The following is a 15,735-nucleotide window of genomic DNA, read 5'->3' on the forward strand; positions in this document are numbered from 1 at the left end:
AGTTGGATATGATCCAAGAACTTTCAAAGAAGCTATTTCTGATGTCGATGCATCCAAATGGCTTGAAGCTATGCAATCAGAGTTTGACTCGATGCATTTCAACCAAGTTTGGACCTTGGTAGATCCTCCTGATGGAATCATTCCCATAGGTTGTAAATGGATTTACAAAAGAAAACTTGGGGTGGATGGGAAGGTATTGACCTTCAAAGCTCAATTGGTGGAAAAAGGTTATACTCAAAGGCCAGGAATTGACTATGAGGAAACTTTTTCACCAGTAGCTATGTTCAAGTCCATTAGGATACTGCTAGCCATAGCAGCATGGTATGACTATGAAATATGGCAAATGGATGTAAAGACAACTTTTCTTAATGGCAACATTAAAGAAGAGATTTATATATCTCAACCAGAGAGGTTTACATCCATGAAAAGTGAGCATAAGGTATGCAAACTTTAGAGATCTATTTATGGTCTTAAACAGACATCAAGAAGTTGGAACTTCAGATTTGATGACACTATCAGAGAGTTTGGTTTTGTTAAAAATCCTGAAAAACAATGTGTGTATAAGAAAGTTCATAGGGATGCAGTAACATTCCTAATACTTTATGTTGATGACATTATACTCATTGGAACTGATGTAGGAATGCTGCAATCAACTAAAGTTTGGTTATCCAGTAAATTCTTGATGAAAGATATGGGTGAAACATCCTATATATTGGGCATAAAGATCTATAGAGATAGATCAAAAAGGATGTTGGGTTTGACCCAAGACACCTATATAGATACCATACTTAGGAGGTTCTCTATGGAAGAGTTCAAGAGAGGACATCTACCAATGTGTCATGGAATTTCTCTATCTAAATCAATGTGCCCTAAAAATGACGAGGATATAGAGATGATGACACGCGTACCGTACGCATCAGCCATTGGTAGTGTCATGTATGGTATGATTTCAACAAGGCCTGATGTTGCATTTGCGGTCCAATGCATTGGAAAGCTGTGAAAGATATTCTGAAATACTTGCAAAGACTAAGGATATGTTCATAGTATACGGGGGTGGAGAATTAAAATTGGAAGGCTATTCCGACTCTAGCTTCCAATCGGATGTGGATGATTCGAAATCAACCTCTGGATTTATATTCACCCTAAATGGTGGCGCTGTCTCTTGGAAGAGTTCCAAGCAAGACATCGTCGAGGATTCCACCATTGAGGCAAAATATATAGCAGCATCGGATGCAGATAAAGAGGCCGTTTGTGAAGTAGCCCGTATCCAAAACTAATGATTAATGAGTACTTAATCGTACGATCATGTTTAGATTAATTAAAACAAAAGGTGGCCCGCCGGGTTGTCCCGGCCCGCCACACATTTTAAGTGGGTTGGGTTGAATTTTTTTCAACCCAACAAAAGGTGGGCCTAGATGGGCCAACCCGCCTAGGCCCGCGACCCGCGCGGGTTGGCCCGCCGCGGGCTTGGAAAATTAATAATTTATTTTTATTTTTATTATGATATATGTATTTTTTAATAAAAGTTGTGTGTATTAATTACCTTATATAAAATTTACACACATGAAATCAATAATTAAAATTTTTATTAATATTTTTCTATTAATATTTATTTATGAAATGATATTTATAATTAATTATAATATTTTTTATTTATTTTTATTTGTCATAAGCCAACTCGTGGGCCGGCCCGCCTAACCCGCAACCCACATTGGGTTGGGTTGGGTTGAGTATTTCTAGCCCGCCAGGATGGTGGGTCGGCCCGCCCCGCCATGGGTTGGCCCGTTTGACAGCTCTAATCGTAAGGATCAAAAGACCGTTGTACTTTTAGGTGTTGTCGAAAGCATGCCCAATGACAACAATTTATATCCGTTGTCTTTGGACACATACCACAACGGTTTTGCAACAGTTTATATCAGTTGTCTTTGGAGGCATATGACAACAGTTCTGCAACAGTTTAAACCAGTTGTCTTTTGAAGCTTACGACAACGGTTTTGCAACATTTAAATATGTTGTCTTTGGAGATATACAACAACGGTTTTGCAACATTTAAATATGTTGTCTTTTAATTCAATGCATACTAGAAAATAGAGCTATAAACTAATCTTGATAAACTTGAAACCCTGTCACAATCTTCATTCTTCAATCTCTTCACAATCTTCAATCTACAATCTTTGCTGGACAATACAAATGTAGCATTCTCAATTATAATATATTTTTCGAATCATTCGATATATAGACAAGCAATCTCAATTATAAGAACAATACAAATGTGGTAAAACAACATGATAACATGACCTCAATTTGCTGCGCACCAGCGGAAAGAATTCTCCGATATTCGCGAATAATTGTTCCTCCAACACAATAATGAACCTGACACCGAGATAATCACCCAATGCTAGCATGACCTTCTCAATTTGTTGTGCGAGCTCGCGAGTAGGTTCAAGAACCAAAGCCTGGCATTCAACTACATTATAGTCTAGCTGCTGCAGAACTCCAGATCAGAAGGTCGCAGTTTTCCCAGTTCCAGATTGAGCCTGCTGGATCACATCAAGTCCTTTGCAGAAGGGAACAATACCTCTTTGCTGAATAGCAGAGGGCTTCTCAAAACCTTAAATACATATAGAGATCATTTTAATTTTTTTTTTACCAAAGAGATCATTTTTATTTCACCCCAAAAATAGGCTAAACAAGAAAAAGCACCCCATTTCCAAACAACATAAATTAGATTAGAAGTCAATAGCACATATAGCAGATACTTTTAACTTGAACATACCGTAAGCATAGATGCCCCTGAGAATATTTTTTTGTAAACCCATAGCATCAAAACTATCATATACTTCATCATAACTAGTAAAAAAATCCTCTCCATCAGTTCCAAGTCTGTGCCCACAAATCCATACCGTCAGAGAAAGCCGGAGAAAGAAATAAATCATTTACAATGCTGAAAGCTACAGGCAAAAGAAAAGAACTCACAACTCATTCATTTTCACATCATATTGATGAGCGTCAAATTGAGAACCTTCGTTTGTCATTCCAGCCATAACTGCATACAAAGAGACAAGAAAAGAAAAGCAAATAAACACTCATAATAGTTATAAAAGTTGATGGCGGTCAAAGGCGACGCCTTGAAGACGAACATAACCAAATTAGGCCCTCTAGTATCACCATTTACAGAGCAGCTGATGTTTCTGGTCACTTTACTGAAGAGGAATCTTGTGGGTGCTAAGGTGAGGCCTTATGTACCCGATTTCAAGCTAGCTTTCGGGAACTTCTGCATCATGCGGGCGGGAGGGGGGTGCTGGATGCTGTCCAGAAGAACCTGCAGCTCACGAAATAACACGTAATTAGCAGAATTGTTACACACACACACACACATATATATATATATATATATATGAAATTCGAAATTTGTAAAAATTTAGCAATTCATTGTTAGAGTAGGTGTTCATAAGGCCAACTATTGGCAGGACATTATTGACTCTAGGTACAAAAAATCTTTATTTAATACAATTTATCTTCTGTATATGGTAAACTTTATCTTTATACCCATGCAAGCAGCATTGATAAAGACCATGAATATACCATAGTGCATGAAGGATGAAATAATCATGGGATGATTAGAATGAAACTCATTTTTATTCCACTGTATATTCTAAACAATTGTTCTAGTCAACTAAGCCGCCCAAAAGAAGGATAAGGGTCGCTTGAGTTTGAGAATAGCATCTGTGATGTGGATTACCACGTTTCATTGGTAATGGACATTGGATGTCCGAATCATACAGATGATGACACATAGGATGTGGTCATAGAACAACCCTCGTAGGACTTTTCAAGTGGTTATCAGTTTTCTAGTGGATGAAGTTCTGATTATGGTTGTACACCATTAGTCCTTATGACCCGGGACAACACTAGGCTCTGTGTATTAATACTGCACTTTGATCAGTTTACTGGCTCCAGGAGAGCACCACAGTGGCATGGTTGGGTGTAGCTATGACATACATGGGAGTCAGTGGTTGTAGTCGGAGATTCACCGCACATTTATGAAATTTGGATATCCTATATGATCTGAGGAAATGATAGTGTATTCAGTCTCTGTCCAGGGCGTGATATATGTTTTAGGGAAATGGTTTCTCTAGTTACATATACAATATCACTATGCATTATCCAAGAAGGTAGAATATAGTTTTCGAATCAAAGGCAACTCTCGATATACCAATAGTTGCTGATTCGATCAGGATATATGAGATGAAGAGACTGTACTGTACGTTAATCATAATCGACTGGTTCTTGCAGACACTATCAGTGATACCTAGGGAATCATGGGGCGGTGCTACTTGACACTCTTACCATGATTCGATGGGTCAAATCAAAAATGAGTTCTGGCATTTTATGATCAAGAAGTTGATATATAAAATGGGGCTAATAAGGGTGAGCCTACATAAAGGAAATTGTCCTGAATCACAAAGAGTTGTGAACCCACGACTAGCTATATCCCTGAACCATTGAGGGTCACACAAGTATTGGTTTTTCTGTTTCCGTTGAGATAATAAATTCAAAGAGTTGAATTTATAATAAACAAATTAGACTGGATCGATATATAAGCTTATAAATGGTTTATAAGAGCTTATAGAAATTTTTTAGAGCAAAATTAATTTAAAAGATTTAATTAATTTTTCTGAGTTGGACATGGATTTAAGGATCCAAAAAATATATATATAAATGCATATATATATATAGAGTATCTTTCAGCTGTCCACCTACCATGTCCACCAATGATGTGGCATTATTCTATTAGACCTACAATTTATCACATCTTTATCACATCCAATAGAATAGTGCCACATCATTGGTGGGTATGGTGGTGGGCATTGTAGGTGGGCAGCTAAAAGAAACTCTATATATATATATATATATGGATATATATAATATATATTTATGATTGTGGGACCTTATATTTATAATATATATATATATATATATTATATTATTATAATTTAAGAAAAAATTGAATTGAATTGAATGATTTGCCGACAACTCATTCATTTTCCCTCAATCAATTAATTAAATTGATTGAGGGGAATGATAACATTCATTCGATGCTCTCAGAAAAAATAGTAACGGCCGGTTGTATTCTTCTTTTATTTCAACGCAGAATTTCTTCTATTTCTTAAGTGCGTTTTAGAAGAGGAACAGAAAATCTGGTCCTGGACCTCATTTGAAGAAATGAGGAAAAATCTAGTTGATTGTTCGTAGGGATATACAACAAGAGCTATTTCTGTTTTTTCCGAAATAGTTGGAGCCATCATTAATCTTTTAAGATTCATAGGTATAAATATTTTATTCTCTACGAATATTATATTAACCATACGAATGTCCAAGTTAATTTTGAACGTCAAAATAAAAATTTTAAACTTCCGCTGCATCTTGGGCACGAGAGATCCGATATCCCAACAGTGGTATCAGAGCCGGGTTCTTTATACTGTATGGTTTATTTCATGTTGAGTATTTTTGTTTCTAACCGCATAAGAAAATTTACAAAATCGCTACGTCATAAATTTTTTTTAAAATATATTTATATATATATATATATATGGATATATGTTATATTATATATATATACAAGATATATGTATATATATTTATGGATATATATAATAATGATATATGGATATATGTTATATTATATATATATACACGATATATGTATATATATTTATGGATATATATAATAATGATATATATATATATATATATTTTTAATAATGATAACTAGTGGGCCAATAGCCAATAAATAATTGCAATGGTTGCAATTCGTGAATTGCATGAAATACTGTGTATGAATATAAATTATTTTGCACGGTCCACTTAATGGCTGACCGAATTGTTCGGACAATGGGTATTTCGAAAGGAGTTTCGAACCCGATGCGATTTTTAAAATATTTTCTTATGAAATAAATAATTAGAATGTGAGTTTATTTATTTATAGTAAAATGAATTTTACAAGAAAATCAATTATTATTGAATTAATTAGAAATTAAATAAAGATGTTTATTTAATTTGTTAATTCATTAATAATTGTGCGATTAGTAATAAAATTACAAGATACATGACTTGATGTATTATATAATATTTGATATTATTATTCCGTGGATGATCGAGAGCCATGACCAATGTGCTAGGTGAATGCTAGGATTAATTTTTCATTCGGTTTTGTAATAATGAATTATCATTGCATAATGAGCTTGTTCTATAGCTCAATCCCCACCCCTAGTGATGTATCCCTTTTTGTTCCATGGAATTTTAATGTACGACATTAGAATTAGTGGGAGCTCGAAGACGATGCAGATGATAATCAAAACTGAAGACCGAAGATGTGTAAAATAAATGATACAATATAATAAGATTGCATTGCATACCTGCATTACCTAGGGTACGACCTAGATCCTTGTCTCGGTAAAACAAGGATCGACATAGATCTCGGTGATCGATCATCCTAAATATTTATTATATATATATGCGATATATATGGTAAATCCGGTAGTGTGTTATAAGATAACAAAATTGCTTAATCCGACAAACATACTACAAACATGGCACAATTTTGAAATGTTCAAAAGATGAGATAAATTTCAAAATTAAAATCCCTTATTTTGAATATGATTCAAAATTTATATCAAGACCGTTAAAGGGAAAATTAAATTGTTTAATGATTCCTTCCTTCCATCAACGGTGGTTGCATAATGAACGCTACCCATAATCAGGTCTGGCTCATATTATTGGGAAGGCGTGGACATCGAAAAGCTGTGACTTACACTGACATATGTGATGTGAGTTAGGTGGAACTCCCATAACTTCGGCTCATATTATTGGGGGATCTTATGAGACCGTCCACTGTAACTCGACATTGATGGGTCGGTTTGACATGAAATTTATATGAGGCGTCATATTATTGGGCTCATATATAATCATGAGGCGAATAACATGAAGGTTACATTGGATGTAATTGGAAACTACCTTTGGAAATTGAGATTGGCTGATATTATTCAAGGATCAAAATTAGCCAGTTGGACTTCATGTTCTCACTGAGGAAATATGATTTCTCGTTTTCATTAAAGGTGGTGAAATTCATAAAATAAAAGACCATACTTTATGTCTTATTAAATTGATTAAATAATCAGTAACATTTTATATGTTTCTAATTTCAGTAAAGATTTCGAATATGGCTCATCGCAATCCACTATCTGTTATCCTCAATAACAACTTACTGTACCAAATTACTCTATTGGCTAAGAAACCTAAAAATCGTACTCGCGTTGGAGAAGTTAACATATGTACTAACAAAAGCACCTCCAAAAGAGGTAGCTAAAGACATCAGCCCTGATGAGCTGAAGAAGCTTGAGACGTGGTGGGACCATGATCTTAAAGCAAAGTGTTATATGTTGGCTTCGATGTCAAATGAATTACAAAGGCGATTTGAGGAGGCTATGAATGCTGCTAGCATTCACCTACACCTACAAGAGTTGTATGGTGCACAAACAAGAGCTGAAAGGTTCACAACCGTAAAGGCACTCATGACTACACGTATGCGAGAAGGGACTTCGGTTCATGAGCATGGTGTCCGCATGATTGGGTACATTGAGCGGTTGGTAAGCCTAGACATGGTACTTCCCCATGAGCTTTTAGTTGACGTCCTGCTATTGTCTTTACCAGATTCATTTGATGGGTTTGTGGTAAACTTCAACATGAATAAGATTGAGGCCACCCTTGAAGAGTTGATCAACATGCTTACTTCATTTGAAGCAACCATGAAAAAGGAAAAACCGGTTCTTCTAGTTGGCTCTTCGTCTCGTGCGAATAAATGGCCTAAAGGAAAGGGCAAGAAACGTTCTGCCCCAACCCGAAAAAACAAACCCATCAAGAAGCGTCTGTTGAACGCTCCCAAATCCGACAAGAAAGACGATGTATGCTATCACTGCAAACAGCCAGGGCATTGGATGCGAAACTTTAAGGATTATCTAGCTCAGAAACGTTCTGAAAAAGGTATATTCTACATTGAAGTAAACGTTTCAATTAATTCTTCTTCTTGGGTATTAGATACCGGATGTGGTTCTCATCTATGCAATGATTTGCAGGTGATGACAAGAAGCAAGAGGCTCCGAGAAAGTGAGACTTTCTTGAGATTGGGCAATGGAGCAAGAGTTGCTGCAAAAGCCATTGGAGATGTTTATTTATTGTTGAATAATAATTTCAAGTTGTATTTGAAAGATGTTTTATTTGTCCCTGATCTTGTAAAGAACATCATTTCCATTCCTATGCTTGATAGAGATGGATTCACTTGTATTTTTGCGAAAGGGTTTTGTAAAATATACAAAAATGAATGTTTGGTTGCAAATGGGAAATCGGAAAATGATCTATACAACTTAGAAATTAAAGAAATCCCATTGAACAATATTCAAACAAAAAGAAAGGTTGATAGTCCCAACCCCGCACACTTATGACATGCTAGACTTAGACATATGTCCCAAGAAAGGATGAATAGGCTAGTGGGAGCGGGCATGTTTTACATGACCGATATAAGCTCTTTACAAGCCTGTGAATCTTGTCTTAAAGGAAAAATGACCAAGTTACCATTTTATGGTAAATTCGAACGTGCACATAACCTATTGGATTTGATCCATATGGATGTGTGTGGTCCACTTAGTATTGGTACTAAGTATGGACATACTTACTTCATTACTTTTACCGATGATTATTCAAGGTACGGATATGTGTTCTTGATGAAACACAAATCTGAATCTTTTGAAAAGTTCAAAGAATTCAGAAATGAAGTTGAGAAGAAACTTGGTAAAAATATTAAAACTATTCGATCTGATCGAGGTGGAGAATATTTAAGTACCGAGTTTCAAGACTATCTAAAAGAGAATGGAATTCTCTCTCAGTTAACTCATCCTGGCACACCACAATTAAATGGTGTTGTAGAACGTCAAAATAGGACATTGATGGATATGATCCGATCAATGATGAGTTTCGCTGAATTACCTTCTTCGTTTTGGGGCTATGCGCTTGAAACGACAATGCTGTTGTTGAACAATGTTTATACTAAAGCAGTGAAAAAAACACCATATGAGATATGGAAAGGAAAGGTTCCTAAATATTCTTACATGAGAATATGGGGATATCCTGCTTATGTAAAGCAGGAGGTGGAAAATAAATTGGATAGTCTATCCATTTTATGCTACTTCATAGGGTATCCAAAGAATTCTATTGGATACTATTTTTATTATCCTAAAGAAAAAAAGGTGTTTGTTTCTAGGAATGCCACCTTTCTTGAGAAGGAGTTTCTATTGGATAGAAAAGGCAGTGTAATAGAGCTTGAAGAGGTTCAAGTACAACCTATAGAAGATCCTACACCCCAACAGCCAATCGAAGATATACACACACCTAGAAGATCCGAAAGGACTTCAAGACCACCTACGAGATATGGTCTGATTCTTGAAGGTGATCAGGTTGGACTTGAAGTTGGATATGATCCAAGAACTTTCAAAGAAGCTATTTTTGATGTCGATGCATCCAAATGGCTTGAAGCTATGCAATCAGAGTTTGACTCGATGCATTTCAAACAAGTTTGGACCTTGGTAGATCCTCCTGATGGAATAATTCCCATAGGTTGTAAATGGATTTACAAAAGAAAACTTGGGGTGGATGAGAAGGTATTGACCTTCAAAGCTCGATTGGTGGAAAAAGGTTATACTCAAAGGCCAGGAATTGACTATGAGGAAACTTTTTCACCAGTAGCTATGTTCAAGTCCATTAGGATACTGCTAGCCATAGCAGCATGGTATGACTATGAAATATGACAAATGGATGTAAAGACAGCTTTTATTAATGGCAACATTAAAGAAGAGATTTATATATCTCAACCAGAGGGGTTTACATCCATGGATAGTGAGCATAAGGTATGCAAACTTTAGAGATCTATTTATGGTCTTAAACAGACATCAAGAAGTTATAACTTCAGATTTGATGACACTATCAGAGAGTTTGGTTTTGTTAAAAATCCTGAAGAACAATGTGTGTATAAGAAAGTTCATAGGGATGCAGTAACATTCCTAATACTTTATGTTGATGACATTATACTCATTGGGACTGATGTAGGAATGCTGCAATCAAATAAAGTTTGGTTATCCAGTAAATTCTTGATGAAAGATATGGGTGAAGCATCCTATATATTGGGCATAAAGATCTATAGAGATAGATCAAAAAGGATGTTGGGTTTGACCCAAGCCACCTATATAGATACCATACTTAGGAGGTTCTCTATGAAAGAGTCCAAGAGAGGACATCTACCAATGTGTCATGGAATTTTTCTATCTAAATCAATGTGCCCTAAAAATGACGAGGATATAGAGATGATGACACGCGTACCGTACGCATCAGCCATTGGTAGTGTCATGTATGGTATGATTTCAACAAGGCCTGATGTTTCAACCTCTGGAATACATGCGAAGACTAAGGATATGTTCATAGTATACGGGGGTGGAGAATTAAAATTGGAAGACTATTCCGACTCTAGCTTCCAATCGGATGTGGATGATTCGAAATCAACCTCTGGATTTATATTCACCCTAAATGGTGGCGCTGTCTCTTGGAAGAGTTCCAAGCAAGACATCGTGGAGGATTCCACCACTGAGGCAAAATATATAGCAGCATCGGATGCAGATAAAGAGGCCGTTTGTGAAGTAGCCCGTATCCAAAACTAATGATTAATGAGTACTTAATCGTACGATCATGTTTAGATTAATTAAAACATGATTGAGGAAATTCCCAAGGGATTAACGGAGTCCTAAAATGAATCCAGGACACTCAAAAATGGTGGGAAAGGTTTGGGAGGATCGGACGACCCGAACTGAGTTCGGAGGATCCGAACATAAACGGAGCCAAGGATTGGAGGCCCTGTGGAGTTCGGATGATCCGAAGTCCTATCGGACGATCCGTTTGTGTGCGCCCAGCTATCCCAATATAATATGTCATCGGTGATGTCACGGGGGTGACTTCGGACGATCCAAAGTGCAGGATCGGATAGTCCGAAGTGCTGGCAGGGACACTTGTCACGCTTTCAAGGATCGGATGGTCCGAAGTGAGGTTTGGACGGTCCAAACCCTCGCCTATATAAAGGGGCCGAGAGACTCATTTGTTAGCCGCACCAAGTTCCTCTCCTTCACGCGCGTGGCTCTATTTTAGGGCGTTGGGTACTATTATTTTAGAGTTGGAGTAAGGAATATATATTAGCATAGTCAGACAGTGTCTGACATAGTAGCGGAGCAGTGCTCGTGTAGTAGAGCCATGCTCGAGGCTTTTAAAGCTTAATAGATGATGCATGGGTATTTGCATTGTAGAGTTGATGATAGGCTTGGAACCTAGAGTGTGACTACTAGAACTGCCTGCAGTAAGGTACGTAAGTACTGACTGAGATTGCCAGCGGATACGCATGCTTATATGTTGCATTTATATGTTTGCATGTTATTGTTATTGATATATGGCATGTACATATCATCTTGTGCCTGCATATGTACATCTTTTGAGATGAGCCAGTTAGGGTTGCTCAACCCTGTTTGGACATTTGATATCGAGTACTATTAGGTACTGGTACCTAGAGGACTCCGTGGTCCGCATCCGAGATTCGGGAGTGAGTGGTCGCACATAGTGGTTAGCTACCCCGATGTGAAGAGCTCATATCCCAGGCGCCAGTCTGAGCAGTTTGTATACCGTTATCCCTGATATGGATATCCTGTCATTTGAATGCATCATATTTGTATGTTTATCCGTATTTGCATAATGAGCTTAGAGCTCACGTCCAGTCTTTTTTGTGTATCTGGACACCCCATTCGACGGGGCAGGTATAGGTGCAGGATTGAGCATCAGGAGCTTGGAGAGGCCAGTGACCCTTAAAGACAGCAAGATTAGCTGTATGTTTTATTTTAGTTATTCGATTGGGTTGTATAAATTGAATTTGTTTAATCGGTTGTATTCCGCAGGTCTACTTATATTTAAGTCTTCCGCATCAATTTATTTAATGCATGCTTAATAATTCTCTTAACTCTGATTAGGTAGTGGATCTGGGTCGGGTCGCTACATTTATGATATTAGAGCAGCATGCAAAAGACTTGGGATATAGTACTGAGACTTTGGATTATCCTTGTAGGATTGATGAGACCTAAAGAAAGAAGATTTGGTTCTTCATTGCCGAGGTTTGCGGCAGAAGTCTTTACTATTAGGAATGCAATAGTGATGAGAACACCAGTAGTAGCATATCGATAGATAGGTTGACTGTTTTGTACGGTTCATCATTCGATGCATTGGGATGCTGATCGAAGAACATATGGATTCCAGCCGGGAAAGACTGGAATCAAAAAACGAGTATATCGCGTCAGATACCTCTGAGGACTTTTTGGAACGAATGGGGTGTAATAACCCATGTGGTTTCAGTCCGAAGAGATTCTCCACTCGTAGTTGGAGAGACTTTCATACAGACCTTCACCAGGAAGTGCCTCGAGTGCTTAAGGCATGACGGGTTTTGAGCGTAAGGTCATTAAACTCATGCAGAACATGGTTTTGACGGTATGCATGTATCGATGCGTTCAGTAGTCAAACAGAAAACTTCATGTTCAAAAGCATGAAATAGTTACAAGAAGAAAGCTGGCGGTAGATCGTGAGCAGAAGAGGTCGACTGACAAGCACTGATGCAGAGCATAGCTGGTTAGCGAGCACGGATCATTTCTCCGGATGTCTTTGCAGGAGGACGGGTAGAGAGAGTTGGTCAGGAGTACGCTTGCATTGATGCGTGTGTCGATTAGAGGCTTCATGCTCAAGGAACAAAGACTAGTACGATGATTTTAAATACTGTATTGATATAATTGTAAAACAATATTTCAGTTGTAATGAATCATCAAAATCTGGTTGTATCATTTCAAGTTATTGGTTATACATTTTCGTTGTATTTTTAGAAATACTGTAATTGTATTACATGGGATTATAATAAAGAATTGTACATAACTTGAAATAATGATACATGTATTAATTATCCAGCAAATCGTGAATGATTACAAGTGATTTTTCTAAGCTTGTATTGGTTCTAGTTGATTAGTGATCAACTATGCTAGCTCATGGGTTTGAGTAAGCCACCTGTAACTGATTGACATGGGGTTAGTCTAGGTGTTTTCCCTAGGATTGACCTAATTATTCGTTTGACTGGTTTAGTGCCAGTGATGAGGAGATTCACCTGGAGGCATGGAAATATTGTTCGGTTTGGAATTTTGAGTTTTGTTCTAGGTTATTTCCTTAGAACAGTAGTCTGTTTGACCTTCGTGATGATGGGATTTCATCGGGATGCCAAGCCGAGTATATGCCGAGAGTAGTGGACTATGACCATGATTAGACATGATGGGGCGCGACCCTCTACCAGTGTACTCTGGGAGTCTTTGTACTTCAGAGGTTGCCTGGAAGCCTTCGTGCTTCAGGATCGACGGTAGGAATGCTTCTCAGTATAGAGTCTTGGTAACAGTCAGGACGAGGTATGACCTTGGATTAGATGCCTGGTTAGGTATCAGTGGTTTAGATATCGTCTGACTGTCGTCAGAGATATTGGTTTGGAGTTCTGCCATGAGGACCAGCTTTGGAGGGATTTCCTTGACGAGCGTGTACTCTGAGCAGATAGTTTTAGTCAATGGGATACTGCTAGACTAGTGGATCTAGTCGGTGATTGGGTTCTCTTGTGATAGGGGTTATCCAAGACATGAGTTTGTAAACTATCTGGCACATTGACTCGGGGGTGAGTATTTTCCAGCAATGATGGTTTCCTTCAGTAATGGATTATATCCGATGCTAAGGATTGTACATGACTATTTGAGGCATGAGAGAAGCGTGACTTATGCCAGTGTACACTTGGTGGTGATTCCAGGTTGAACATCGTGGTAGGTTACCTCAGTCTTGATTTGTTGCAGTCTTAGCGAGAGATATAATTATCACGAGCATGTTCAGCGTTAGTTGAAATCTTTCGTACTTGTATTGCGTCTTGGGTTTGGCAAGTCCTAATGATCATCTTGAATGAATATAGACAGTGGATAGTATGTTTAGACGGGTGCAGGCTTGACACTAGTGACTACTTGTAGCTGTTGTTTGACTCTGTCAGAGATAGAGGATTGAATCAGGTGTGATTCTTTTGACTTCCAGTATTTCGGATTAGCGGAAGTATGGCGGTGAGATCATCGATATTGATCGAGCCATGAGAGTTTTTCATTGATCAATGATTGTCTGATTAGGGTTGATACCGTCGAACAGAGCGAGAGCTACAGTAGATCGACTTGATCGATCAGATTATTCCAATTGGTGCTGATTGGGATATAGTGAATCAGGAAGTACTTGGGGTAGTACTAGAAGCATGGTATGTTTAGATGCAGCGACTCAAGTGCATTTAGAGAATTTTCTAATCGTTAAGGATCTCCAGGAATACGGGAATTGGGGCTTTTGAATTCTGCGAATCACGAAAGTGGTCATAGGTTGGCTCTTGTGATCATAGTTTGTTGATAGCGTTGCTGAGATTACCATGGACGGATTTTGATCTGAGCATTGCTTGGTATTAGCAATGATTGATCCAATTTGCGGAAATAGGATTCAGTGATTGTCCCAGGATTGTCAGCGGACAAATTTTGGGGACTGTTAGTCGGAGTGTTTTGCTTGGGTGCTTCCAGCAGATTTCTCAAGAGTTGTTTTTGAGAGGCGATTCGACAAGTGCTTATGGATTTCAATGAGCATTAGCAGGTTAGAATTAGTTGTTTCATGGGATGAGACATCAGCTGAGACTTGTGTTTCTGAGTCTGGCAGGAGTGTTGTCGCTGATATCCCAGTGCGTTCTGATATGTTGTGTCATTGAGAGGTTGAGATAGCGGGATTGCCGCTAGTATTGATAGATTATGTGTGGGATCAAGGTGAACCAGTTTGGTTATCCCAATTAGTGAGTCAAGGATTTTCCGTTATCTAGGATAGGATAACCAGAATCGTTTTTGTCGATACTATCTCTAGTGACGAGATAGAGGTAAGCGTTCGATATAGACTACTAATGCTGAGGATGGTGTTAGTCCATCTGAGAGTTTCAGCAGGATGGTAGTGTATTTTGAGGCAACGACTTCGAAAAGTGCATTAAGATAAGAAATTGTGTACAATGATTTTGTCACAATTGGGGTTAGTAGACAAAGATTTTGTCATCTGTTTACTTAGTTGGTGTTATTTGGGAACATTCGTCAGCATCGGGCAGGGTAAGTACTGAAGGTAAGTGCTATGATGCCAGGAATTGTCAGGATTTGGTTGTTATCCATGGCAGGATGACTAATGTGATCGAGTAGATGCTATCTACGATAGCGAGATTCAAATCATGGTTGATCGCAATCAGTCTGAGGATTTCAGATGGTTAGAGTGGAATCTAGATCGATTGTTTAGCGCTTTGCGATAACATCGAGGGATGCGATGTTATCGTTAGACCAGTGAGATACAATGTGTTGTATCTTGTTTTTTCTCGTTGGTCAGCGATGAAGTTTGTGCATGTCTAGAGATAGCTGATGACTAGTTACGATCTTAGCAGGAGTGTCATCGCTAAGATTTGTAGGCAGTGTGGCTGATACAGTCGGAAATTTGAATCAAATGTGCCGTGTCGCTTGCGGTTAACGATGGATAACTGAC

At 38.0% G+C, this 15,735-nt stretch overlaps 2 protein-coding genes across 2 annotated transcripts in view; one reads left to right on the plus strand and one right to left on the minus strand.

The window, feature by feature from the left end:
• Positions 1-2,278: 2,278 nt before the first annotated feature.
• On the minus strand, positions 2,279-3,335 carry LOC140867768 (eukaryotic initiation factor 4A-13-like). The gene is made up of 4 exons (XM_073272807.1): positions 3,169-3,335; positions 2,977-3,046; positions 2,777-2,883; positions 2,279-2,611 (listed from the first exon to the last, which is right to left on the minus strand). Exons 2-4 carry the CDS (start codon positions 3,042-3,044, stop codon positions 2,502-2,504), a joined length of 285 nt encoding a protein of 94 aa, XP_073128908.1. The 5' UTR covers positions 3,045-3,046; positions 3,169-3,335; the 3' UTR covers positions 2,279-2,501.
• Positions 3,108-15,735, plus strand: part of LOC140862757 (uncharacterized) — a 50,547-nt gene continuing 37,919 nt past the window's right edge. The window contains exons 1-4 of the mRNA XM_073265792.1: positions 3,108-3,230; positions 7,326-8,043; positions 8,136-8,166; positions 9,317-9,713. Coding sequence (XP_073121893.1) covers positions 3,108-3,230; positions 7,326-8,043; positions 8,136-8,166; positions 9,317-9,713 — 1,269 coding nt within the window. The remainder of the gene's footprint in view (positions 3,231-7,325; positions 8,044-8,135; positions 8,167-9,316; positions 9,714-15,735) is intronic.

The sequence above is a fragment of the Henckelia pumila genome, chromosome 4 (assembly GCF_033568475.1).
Source record: "Henckelia pumila isolate YLH828 chromosome 4, ASM3356847v2, whole genome shotgun sequence".
NCBI lineage: Eukaryota > Viridiplantae > Streptophyta > Magnoliopsida > Lamiales > Gesneriaceae > Henckelia > Henckelia pumila.